General features: G+C 43.4%; 2 protein-coding genes across 2 annotated transcripts; both read right to left on the bottom strand.

Annotated features, from left to right (window-relative positions):
* Nucleotides 1–528: 528 nt before the first annotated feature.
* On the bottom strand, nucleotides 529–10329 carry LOC311005963 (microtubule-associated protein 1S-like; the record flags this gene model as incomplete). Its single annotated transcript, XM_083998564.1, has 11 exons — nucleotides 529–684; nucleotides 1280–1497; nucleotides 1604–1742; nucleotides 2448–4936; nucleotides 5200–5286; nucleotides 5435–5936; nucleotides 6204–6341; nucleotides 6994–7076; nucleotides 8457–8552; nucleotides 10055–10234; nucleotides 10290–10329. 11 exons carry the CDS (start codon nucleotides 10327–10329, stop codon nucleotides 529–531), a joined length of 4128 nt encoding a protein of 1375 aa, XP_083854690.1.
* A 663-nt stretch (nucleotides 10330–10992) lies between these two features.
* Nucleotides 10993–11798, bottom strand: LOC311006042 (cocaine- and amphetamine-regulated transcript protein-like; the record flags this gene model as incomplete). The annotated part of the gene is made up of 3 exons (XM_083998665.1): nucleotides 10993–11100; nucleotides 11359–11439; nucleotides 11664–11798. The coding sequence occupies 3 exons, from the start codon at nucleotides 11796–11798 to the stop codon at nucleotides 10993–10995; spliced, it is 324 nt and encodes a 107-aa protein (XP_083854791.1).
* Nucleotides 11799–12647: the final 849 nt, after the last annotated feature.

Genomic DNA, 12647 nt, shown 5'->3' with positions numbered 1-12647 from the left:
TAGCATTAAAAGAAGCTAAATGGACCCAAACACAAACTGCAGCACAGGCTGCTGTCACTTTACTTTTTGCCTGTAACCCCACGTGTGCATACTATTTGGACTAATCTACAACATCAGCTTTCATGTGGCTTTACATGTTTGCGGCCTGACATGCTTCTCTTGCAGCCAGTGTGATTTCCTCTCCTGTTTGGCACAGGGTCATTGGTTGAAATAAATCATGCAGTACCCCACACAGGGATGTGTGCTCTCCACGGATGAAGAGAAGTAAGGGCTCTTTGATGCAAAAGAAGCCCACTAACAAGTGAAAACCAAGAGGGGATGGAGTTAATGCCCCATTTAATCACCCATTTGGTCATTTTCGTGCAGTAAGGGGCACCAGGTTTCCTTTTCTCCATTGAATTTCTGTTTCTAACTCTTTCTTTAATTCTGTAACTCTACACCTGCGACCCATTCTGTTCCTCACACATACACACATTTCCACCCCTAAGGTCCTATTCACCCTCCAGCTTTGCATCTCACACGCATGTCTTAAAACTCTATCTTGCAGGCAGGGAAGGTCTCGTCCTGCATGGCGACAGTGCTGTTGGATCCCAGGACGGTGATGCCCATCTCCCTCTGTCTGTCCAGGGTCTGCTGGTACCACTCCTGCATTGACGCTGACTCAAAGGTAGGGATCACTGTCACCTGGAGATACAGAGGAAGCAAGAGATCAATAAGGAGTTGCTCACATTTCACCACCTGTCAGAAAAGGATTTAGATTTGCAATTTCTGCAAAATATCCTGAATATATTGGAGTTTGTTGTTGAGCTCTGAGCCAATTTCCTTACACCAATTCTCTGGTTGAGTTACATGCATAAGTAAACTCATACCATGCAAAAGAAGAAGAAGAAGCCAATGTTAATGGCAGTGAAAGCACACTCAGCCCAGTTATGCATCCTTATCTGTGTTCTGATCATCTGCGGAGGTCACACATGATCAGAGATGAAATTGTTAAGTCAAACTAGAGTCAAGCACAAGCATAGATAATAACATTATTTGCTACTGCATTGCAGCATTTCCTGGAACAGAGCCATTTTAACATTACGGGTTCCATGTGTGCTTTTGCTGCAACTTTTCAGCTTCTGGAGGAAACGTGATAGAATATAAGTTTGAGTATTGCTGATACATATTTCTGGCCATTAACACAGAACTTGATTTTCTCCCCCTGCTCACTTTTCCAATGCACCATATGATATTTGCTGTATTGTGCATTAATCTAATTATTTATGTGTGTGTTTACCTGCATAGTGTCAGGCCAGGACATCTTTGCATCCAACAGAGCATCCAGCGTTTGCCTCATGAGCTCCTCCTTCTCTGGGCTGTCGCCGCTGATGATGTAGCAGGATGAGCGAACAGACCTGAAGAAGTCCACGCTGACGGTCATGGAGGAGGCTCCAGAGGGGATGTAGGCCAGGTCCACGTACATGCTGACTTCACCAGCAGAGGTAGACTTGGAGCCTGTGACAGAGGGGAGAACAGGAAGAGTCAGTGAACACACCCAGGTCTACAGTTACTATTGGAGAGCAGCAAAAAAAAAAGAAGAAAAGACGATGAACATTTGTACCTGTGTTGGGTGAGGATTTTGCTGGTGCTGAACGGCTGCTGGAGGAAGGCGTGCGGGTGGAGGAAACGTTCCCTTTTGTGACTCCACTTTGGCTCACTTTGCTTTTTCCTGAGCCTAATTTCTGGGAGCCCTCAATAACCTGGTAACACAGAGAAAAAAAACAACATTATAGCAATTATAGGTCTCACACGGGATATTATGCTAATCAAAATGACTCAAAAATATGAAAATTATTTAAAAAAAATAATGATAATAAAAAATCATGTAAGTGCTCAAAGTAGATATTTGAGCATGTGGATGATTTTTTAATGTAAAGCATGCATAATGTACGAGCATGGATGTATGTGCATGTTTTTTAAATGAATGCACAGATGGTATGTTCTCTTTTACATGAGCTGTTTGTAGTGGGGAAAAGCACTGAAATGCAAACATTTATTCTAAGACGTGAATTAAAGAGTGTTTCTTTCTTCAATCAAAAAAAATTAAACCTTAAATCTCTCTTTTCACATTCACTTTATGGCTGGAAATAGAAATATCCATTGACCCACCTGTTAAGCATGTCAATTAACCTGTACTCTACCTTATACTATCTATCTGGTCTGGAAGCAGTGAAGTGATACCATCTTATTTTTAACTGTGCCAGAAATGAAAGAGTGCACTTCCCAAAATATCAAACTATTCCTTTTTATGGCTTTGCACTGACCACTTGATGAAAATTCTGTTATGCTACAATTCGTCTTGATTGTAGCAACAGTAGAGTTATTTATAATCCAACAAATTTAGCCTCATACACTCCATTAACATAGACGTCATCATTTCTTCTATGCTAATAAGGCAAACTCACCCCAGATGTTTTTTTCCCCCGCATGATGCTGGTTTTAGCTCTCTTGCCGTTGGCATCGGAGTCAGACTGAGGAACGGGCATGGAGGCGTCAGGGTGTGGGGGCAGAGGCGGACTGTCCCTGAGAGGCACTGGGAGAGGGTCAGGGGGCAGAGCCTGACTGGCGCAGAGGTCGTGGGGGGAATTGGTGGGCTCACTGCATGACTCATCCTCATCTGAGTCCAGAGCTCCATCTGCTGTGGTGGACGGGTAGTCCTCTGTAATAACGGGGGCATTTGACTCACTGGGTGACGTGTCTTTAGGGTTGTTATTGTTGTTGCCGTGATGATGTGGAGCAAAGGCTCCTCTGGGAGATTCGCTGGCTCCCGAGCCTGAGTCAGCAGGTTTGAAATGCTTGAACTCGCAAGGAGAAACCAGACAGAGATCCACATCATGAGGTGACGCCTCAAAATGAAGAGTGTTAGGAGCTGGAGGTCGCCCCATCTCTGAACCCTGACCTAAAGACCTGGGAGGCTTCTTCATCGGTAAAGACATCCCCACAAAATGACATCCATTGGAGTGGGAGAGGTGAACACTGTCATCTCCCTCTCTCTGGCTCACACTGGTTGGTCCTTGCTCGAAGGACATGGACAGTGATTCGTCTACTTCTGTGGACTGAGGTGAGCTCACCTCTGCTGGCATGGAGTGTGTAGTGGTGGTGGTGGCCACAGAGGGAGAGGGGTCCGACGATACTTCTTTGAATGTACCCAAAGAAAGGAAACTGAGATGCTTCTCCCTGGGATTCGTGTGGCTGTCTGCTGTGTTTTTGCCCTGGCTTGGCTGCCCCTCACTTTGTCTGGATGAGCCACTCAGCTGGGCGACATCAGTGGACTCCACGTTGGCCATCTCGGCCTGTAACCTGCTGAGAGTGGCCCTGTTGCACCACACGTCATCTGGGGAAAGACAGTAAGGAGTGTGGCCCGCACTGTTGGGCCTTGTGTCGGGGGAGGCCGGCTCCACGGTCCTCTCGTCGGGGCTCCCGGGGGCCTGGTTCTCTGGAGAGGATCTGGAGGGAGGGCTGTGTCTCAGAGCTCCGTCTAGCAGAGTGTACTCCGTCGGGGTCAAGTCCAGCTGGGCTGTGTCGTCATTCTTTGGCGTCTTGTTCAAGGGAGATGGAAATCCGACAACTTTTACTTTTTTGATTGAATTTCCAGGCTGGTCTTCAAACCCTTTGTCAACGCCAGCTTTCTCTCCACTTGCAGCCTTATCTTGCGCTTCATTACCACCACTCTCTCCTCCCATTATCCCTGCACCACCTGCTGCTTCCTCCCCTGGTCCTTCTGCAGATTCATTACTTGTCTCTTTACTCAGATCTCCAAGGCTCTTTTCATTTCCTGACTCAGTGCTTTTCTGCTCTCCTTCATCTCTAGTTTCCTCTCGTTCACTTTCCTCCCGCAGCCTGAGGAAATCAGCTGTCATATCCTCAGGGGTGGACGTTTTGGAGCCGCCGGGTTTCTCTTCAAGCTCTTTCTCTGGTTTTTGATTCTGCTGATCTGTAGCAGGGCACTCTGGCTCTGAGTTTTCTAACACAGTCCCGGTATCAGCTTTTGCTGAGTTCTTATTTGACAACTCGGAGTTTACCTGTGCCTTCTTGACATCATTTGCTTCCTTTCCTGACGGTTTTCTTGTTTTCTTTGTCCCTGTTTTAGAGTCATTTTTTGCTTCTTTTTTGAGTTTAGTTTTATTGTCATTTTTTGGTTTAGAGGAGATGCCATCCTTTTTCACCTGATCATTCTTTATAATATTGCTCTCCTCCTTTTTCGCATCCTTACCAACTCCTTTCTTTGAAACATTCTTCTCTGACGATGCTGCTTTTTGCTTCACACCCACCTCTTTGTTTTTGGTTTTATCATCATCTCTTGCTACCCCTCCATTTGATCCTTTTCCCCTTTCCTTCATTGATGCCTCGTCTTTCATTCCTCTTTCTTTTCCATATTTGGATGCTATTTCCTTCCCTAGTGACCTTCCACTATCCAGGCTCTCTGTCCTCTTGGCCTTTCTGTCTTCCCCCAGCTTCTCCAGGTCACCGGTTGTCACTGTGGGTTTTTGGAGGAAGGACAGACCCTTCAGCTTCTCGAGCCCCTGCAGCACCTTCGCCTGTGGGGCTACACCCGGGAACAGCACCCTGACCACCTTCTCTTGGGGGCACGCTGGATGCCACACAAGCAGGGCAGACACTGAGGCCAGGGCAGTGAGAGGGAGAGTCTGGGATTTGGATGCTGATGACGTTGCATCAGGCCAGTTTTGCATGAGAGCCTGGTACTCCTGGCTGTTTTTGCTGGGATTGAGGATGTATAAATCCAGTTGTCCCACTCCCATCTTCTGGAACAGGGTTATTGGCTCAATGGGGACCCCCTGCGGTCGAAACAACGGCTGTGGTCTGATGTCCAACTTCTTCAACAAATGTAGGGTTAGAGCCGCCTGGTTTGTGCTCTTCAGTACATTGTCCACACCTGACAGGAAAGAATGACAACTGTAAGCCTGCTTAACAACACTTACTGAAATTACTTTGTGTTTTACATTTAGAAATCTAGTGGGTCTTTACTTTGACAATTATTGCCAAATGTCAAAAGGCTAATGAGTTAAAGGTAGGTTTTCACCACCTTAGGAGCTCATGCAATACTGTATGATTATTTTAGCACATGTATGTGATTAACAAGTCTGTATTTCCTCTTTAATTACACTTTATTAAATTGGGTTTAAAGGCATCACTCACAAGGCTGTTGCTCCGCTTGCAACCTGCTGGGGGCGTTGAAGAACACAACTCCAAGCTCCGGGGAGATTAACCTCTTTGACAAATCATCTGCTCAAATAAAAGAATATAAAGACAGAAAAATGCAAACAATTAGATGATTTAACATGAAATTGAGAGAGAGGACTGTACAAGAAACATCCAATCAACATTTCTTCACCACATTCAGGATAATAAATAACATTGTTTTTCTTTTAACCTTTGACATCAGAGCTCAGCTCCAGCTCTGCCACCTTCCTCTCCAGGAAGGCGTTGACCCCTGGCAGGTTCTCTGTCCCGATGTGGGTCAACAAAACTGCGTCAACACGGTCAAGGTGGCGCACCAGCTTCCAGAAACAGGCCTGAGTGTCCGAGCCGCCGTCCACCAGAACCGTGAAGCCATTTACAGCGAAGAAGGCACAGTCGCCGCGGCCGGCGGGGAACACGTAGCAGCAGGGACGCGACAGCTTGAGGAAGCCGACGGTGGTGGGAGGAGGCAGCAGGTCAAACATAGACGGAGGGCAAAGGGTACCAGAGACGAGGGAGTTGAATTCCCCCAGGGCCTCCATCGCGGGCAGCACCTCTGGGGGATTGATGTGAAGCGTGAAAGGACCTTGTAGGGGCTGGTTCCCCAAGAGGGTCTTCCTCCACTCGCCGATGTTGGGACAGCTGAGGGTCAGGCTGAGCTTGCAGGAGGAAGCAGAGCTGTTGTGGTCTATGAACTGAAGAGACAGAGACAATATCCAATCACTCATATTGCATTAGACATGTATTTAGTATTAAAATGTATGTGTTGGTCGATAAGAGATGCGGTAGTTCAGTAATACAGTTACTACATATATTATTCACTATTATTTAATAAGCATGTTTAATGGATCCTTTTTGAACTGTTACGTTGTGTTGCTGGGAGCAGATATTTGTGATCTTATTAAGCAACAGACTTAATAACAATATATAATGTTTACAATCAGGAAGGGATAAGTCAATACCTGCTCTGTTAGTATTTGTTTCAGTTGCTGTGGTGAGAACAAGCCTCTGTGAAACAGCAGGTCTCCACTCTCCTCCACGCTCTGGCCAGCCAAGATCAACAGCTTATGAGCCGACTCCCTCGAGAGCAGAGCAAATACCTGAGCAGGCCAGAGAGACGGTAAGATGTGTTTCCAATATGACTTTACACATTTTTATAATCACGAGTCAAAGAACAGCAATAGAGCAAGACAGAAAAATATAGAAAAGAACCGAAACATAATTTACAAGCCGAAATACAAACAAGTAGCTGGAACCAGCCATTTAAATGTGAGTATTTTCTGCTTTTGTTTTACATCAAATTAATTGGAGTGTTATTGAGGTTTGGGGTCAAACAAAAAAAAACAATTTGTGGCTTTGTAATTGTCTTTTAGATCAAAACATTTTACTGTTAAGAACAACAGTTGAAGAAATTAATTAGTGTCAATGAAGATGATATATCATGTAAGTAAAAATCATGCAAAAGTACTTCAGTAAAGTTGTATAACACTTTTCACATCACATGTAAATCATGACACATTGATAACACATTTATGTTTGAACTGCATTAGAATAGAAAGTACAAGAAAGTGGACATGGTTGTGCAAACAGGGTAATGTTCCCTGATTTGTTTTAGTTCTCATTTGGGAAAATTACATCATTTACTTCTCTAATTTATGATATTGGTCAAAATTTGAATAATTGCACAACAGCATCAATGTAGCACATGTTTAATTTAGCCAAGTATCTCCAGAGAAGGATTTATCTCCTCACCTCTGAATGAACCTGCTCCTGAGACGGACTGACCAGCACCTGAGTGTCCAACACTTTGGTGCTGTGGCGCAGACACTTCTGCCCTGAGGAGACGGAGAGAAAAACACTGATTGGAAACAAGCAGAGGGAGTTAGGGAGCTGAAGCTGACAGATCCGAGCGCTGAGCTAGAGGCCATGAGCAAAGTGAGGGGGAGGGGTCTCAAGGAAGACGAAGAGAAAGTAAAGTGGGATAACTGGGCGGGTGATTGACTCGCACTGACTGAAAAAAGCGGAAGGAAGAAGAGTGGAACAGCTGAGTCAGAGGGACTGACTGTCTGAGGAAGAGATGCCAAGTTTACTCAGTCTGCAGTGAATCTCCAGTCTGAGGGGAACTGGAGGCGAACACAGCCAACTGGAAAATAGTGACCCCAATTGAACAAAAGTTTCTTTGTCTTTGTTTCATGTTGGAAACAAAAACGACAAGAAGCACTGAATAACACATCTCACATTTTTATGCTTCACAGTTTGGGCTCACACAAGCTAGAATGTGAAATGTCTTTGTTATTGAGAATTTAGATATGTAACTTGGCATTTTGTGAAATACAGTTACTTGTTTTGTTGCTACATGATGAGAAGCACATGCCACTCACTCTCATATCTGTGCATGTAGGCTATGAATATACAGTGAGAGGATGGTTAGCTTAGCATAGCACAAAATCTGGACTGACCGCAGCACAATCAACCAAGCTCATTAAAAACATTATCTTGTTTGTTTAACCCTGTCCAAAACCTAAAATGTACAAATCTACATTTACTGCCTTTAGAGGTGCTGATTGGAGGCTTTTATTACCTGACCAGAAGCAGGTCTGTTTCCCTGTGTTTTCACTGCTTATGCTATGCTAAGCTAAGCTAAAATCTACCACATTTACTGTAATAGTGTTGATTTCCTAATTTAACTCTTAGCAAGAAAGCAGAAAAAAGTGAATTCACCAAAATGTCAGACTCAACCCATAATTCGCCTCCATTTTACAAAACCCTGACACCAAATTTCACATCTTATTCAGTAGACCACATATAGTAAAGTGAACCTTCTTGGCTGTCCTCAGAGAGCGAGATGTGTTTGTTCCCGTCTGTGTTTGTCACCTTACTCCAGAGTTCAGCTGCAGCGTGACTGCCCGGCTCTGATGTTTGTCTGCCTTTTCACTGCTTTCCCTGTTTGCCCTTGGCTCTGCACGGGAACTAAAAGGCTGCAACACATCCAGACCGAGAGGGAGGGAGGTGGCACAGCTTGGATGCTGTTCTCTATTGTTTTCTGTCCTGAGGTCCCACCCATGCTGAACAATCATGCGACTGCTCCTCTACTTTCCTTCCTTCCTTCCTCGTTGACCCCAGACACAGCAAGTTGGTATGTTACCACAGAGACGGGGCTTTCTATGAGGTCAGAAAGTTTGGGGGATCAAACTGACAGAAAAAAACAATCTTACCTGCACCCTTGAATGACGCCGTGTGATGGGACAAGAACTCTTGGAGGAAGAGGTTCAGGTTACAGGATTTTAAGTCAACGTCCCATGACCGAACACCTGGAGACACAGGAGGCATTTGGTCACATAATGCAACGTTTGGTTTTACTCATAACAGTTCAAATATTCACAAAACAAAAGTTTGGATATGTACCTTAATCATTGCAGATATTTTTTGCAAGTGGACCATTTTACTAAAATGCCACATGTATCCACCCAGTTCTCCCCTTTCTGTTTCCTTTAATGAAAACTTTTTACATTTGTGTCTAAAACGTCATAGGCTATATTACTGGTATTGTGCAGCATTTGCCAAAACCTTTTTCAAATGTTGTCCTGCACACAGTGGAAGGATTAAAATCCAGTTTAATTATATCTCTGTATATTTTGACTGTGCTATAATATTACATACCTGTCAATAGTCTCATGATAAACTTAACACTATTTACTATGAGTAACCATTAGGCTAATGATTCAAAATTCCCCAATCTTTATTGGGAGCTTGATAAAAGAAAACATATAGGCTACATAGGTTCAATTTTTAAATGTAGGCCTCATTAACATGTATGATATATATAATGTATAAGATAAGATACTACTTTATTGTCCCATTCAGAAAAAAAAAATCTTAGGCATTAATTGCAAGGTGCATAGCTACATTACATTATGACAAAACAGTACTGATGACAACAAACAGTAGGCTATAATAAGAGAGGAAAAGAACATAACTATCAAAAACAGACAATAGTCTCCAAATTTAGGCGAATGATTTTAAAATTTTACATATACTATTTGAGAATTCATTGTCTTTGTCATTTAAAGCACTATAGGCTGCTAAAATGTGAAGCATTAAAATACACTGGGACAAAGCTGAGAACACAACCATCTTTCTTATAAGTTCATCAGACTGTGATGTAATGCTGGTTAGCCAGTGCTGATGATAATTATCTACATGTCTCTCAGTATCTGCTCTTATGTTTCCGTTTCTTCTCCAGCTATCTGTATGGCCTAGACCTTTTTTACATAAATTATGCACTCAAATGTCCCGTCCTGATAGCTGCATGTTTATGGCTGTGAAGCACAAGACTGTAATGCGTTATTAAGCTGCCTACTGTACCACAGTCTCTCCATAGTTACACTGCTGCACATAAACACACATCGTCTACAAGTGGCTATGTGTTGACTGAATATCCGCCCTGCATCATTTCCCCCTAAAGCTTTTCCTTACATAACGACATAACTGAGGCGAAAGATAAAACCACCCGCTCCAGACTGCTTTTTAATTATAACGTGTCCGGAGGGATGAGGTGATGATGCTGATGGTGGAGCATCGCCAGATGACGCATCCTCGGTCAGTAGGGTGGATAAAATTACATAAACACCGCAATAGGGTCAGTGTAACAACATCCTCGATCCGCGATGATTTATGCGACCAGAACTTGCAGGCATCTCTCTTTTTTCTTTTTTTCCCCCCTATCCCAATTCATCCCATAGAGAAAAAGCAAAAATGGCATAGACTAGACAAGGCTGCGTGATGGGCGGCTGGAAATAAACGCATAGCCTACCTCGTTCAATCTCCCTGCTGATGTGTCCGGGCTGCTGCTTGAGGTGCGCGGTCCCTCCGATGATGATGAGGAGGGAGTACTTGTGGGGGCAGAAGTCGAGGTTTGTGGTCGCAGCGCGCTTCGCCTCCTCCTGGACCTCCCTCTCCGGCACCCGGCTGGACGCCATGTTGGAAACTTGCGCTTGGATGTGATGTCATTGAAAGAGAAAAAACGCACTGACAGCGCCTTTCAGTACCGAGAGGCGACAGCTGATGTGCTGGAATGCAGCCGTGCATTAGTGAATGTGTAGGAAGAAGCTGAATTATTGATTACACTTAGAAAGGAGTCGATATATGTTTCTTTATTGATGTCCCTCAGGCCTATAAGTGATTTAAAGAGGAGCCTCATTAATTTAATCAAAAACAAGTGAAATGAGGAAATGATTAAATCTTGATATAAACACAAAATTAAAATATAGCCCAACTGCGCAAAATCAACGTTTTATTAATTTTACACAAAATGTGCATTGGCTACACACACAAAGACACAAATAGTCTCTTGAATTCAAAATTTATTTTATTGACATCATCATCTTACAAATGTTTTCAGAAACAATTGACTTTCTTTATCCGTGAACAGAAACAACAACAAACAAAAATAGGAAAATCCCACACAGATAATAACTTCCCCTGATTGTTAACAAAACAAAGAGAGGCGCACGCAGACCACTGAACCTATACAATACTATACATTCAACATATCGTGACATATTCCAGTCTATTCGAGTCTATAAAAGAAAAACGTCCTTCATTAATTCACATTACACAGTATTTTTTTTTTCATGAGAATGACCACATCAGCTCTCCCTGCCTATCTCAGGGGATTAGTCACTCCAAACCCACGAACTCTCTCCCTGTAGCCTACCTTTGTTTGTTTTTTACATCATCATTATTATTATTTCACAAACATTTAAGAACATAAAAGTTACAGGCGGTTCCTCGGGGACAGCTGCACAGCGTGCCAATACGCGCACCTTTACGCACGGCGCATGGCTCCCCGGCGTCACACTGGAAAGATAGAAAAAGAAAAGAGGAAAAAAAGTAATGTGTATATATTTCAGATCCAAGATGGGTCAAAGAAAGTAAGGCATATGGGTTGATTTCTTTAACAATAACACAAATTCCTTGTCCTGGAAGAACCTCAAATTAGATCTCTGGAAACTGGCATGTATTTCTATAGGCTGCAATAAGAATAAGAAATGTAACCCACTCGCAGTGTTGAAAACGAGAACACTTTTTGAAGTTAATGGTGTTTAGGCTACTTACCGAAGGCACCCAGCCATGCTTTTTCTCCAAGGGCATCTCTTTGCTCCTCAGCTTCTCCAGAACTTCTTGCAGCGCGTCAATCTGCACAGGAAAAATGACTTTTAAATAGAAATAATGTCTTGACTAACAGGTGCATTGTTGGGGGGAAAAATCATTAGACTGGAATCAAAAGCTCAACTACTATATTTTATCCTTTATCCTTTAAAATCTTAATTGTCTGTGCTATCATTTATTTTATTTTTTATTTTTATTTTTTTTGTATCTGTTTCCAAACAATAGTTAACATCTCTTCTAAAACCTCTCACCAGGTCTTTCTCTTGTTGGCTTTTCAGTGGGAAATCCAATGCGCGTGTCTCCAGCGAGGAGTCCTCTGCGCGAGCGAGCCACAGGTAGGCGCAGCAGCAGGTGGCCGCGAGGAGGAGAGTCCGTCCGCTGACCATGGTGCTGAAACACAAACAGGAGGAGTTCTTCTCTTCGGGCGAGTGGATGACTAAGGAGGGGTTTGAGGTCTCCTGCACAGAGAAGCCCACATCTTTATAGCTGCTGTTGACATCAGTAGCCTCTGAAATATTCATGAAAAATTTGGCCTCGGTGACACCTCTCAGCACCTTTGTATCTTTAACAGGAAAAGGACCAGATGAGATCAGGGATGGTTAAGGTGAATTTGCATTTTCCAAAACATATTTGACAAGGTCATCTTTATCTTCTGGGGCAAGACTCTGATCTATTCCAGTTGTGCCATAGATCCTATGAAAAACAATAAGTTTGACGGGCAAAAGCTGCAAAATATAGGCTACCCTATTTTAATCTTTATCTGCAGCCTTTTGTGTACAAGTTCAGCCAAGTTCAACATATGTAGGCTAAGTGACTCAGTGGTGAGTCATTTGATGTGTCAGAGAGAATCAGAGAACTCGCCACAAACAAAGAAACAAAGCAATAAAACATGGAGTCTTAAACTAAACCTGAATCTCTGAAATACATCTTGAGGACTGTAGCTGAATGGAAACAGATTTTGCTGCCTGCCCAGTGCCCATACATCTTCTTATGTCACCTCTGTTCAATAAAGCTGAAATCAGACCTCATGTTAACCCACGCTGACACCAATCTGTAATCAGGATCCAATTTCCTTTTGTTGAAATAACCTTAACCAACCCCAGAGGGATGCGCGTGTGTGGCTGGCAAGCTCATGTTTACACACCAACCAGGGACCCCACACAGTTCTCATTATTCCTGAGAGAGGCAGATCCACCACCACCATCAAACATAGCAGATATGCAGCTTTTACAATA

Source organism: Trachurus trachurus, assembly GCF_905171665.1.
Source record: "Trachurus trachurus genome assembly, chromosome: 22".
NCBI lineage: Eukaryota > Metazoa > Chordata > Actinopteri > Carangiformes > Carangidae > Trachurus > Trachurus trachurus.
Note: the sequence above shows the minus strand (reverse complement) of the source record. Positions and strands in the feature narration are given on the sequence as shown.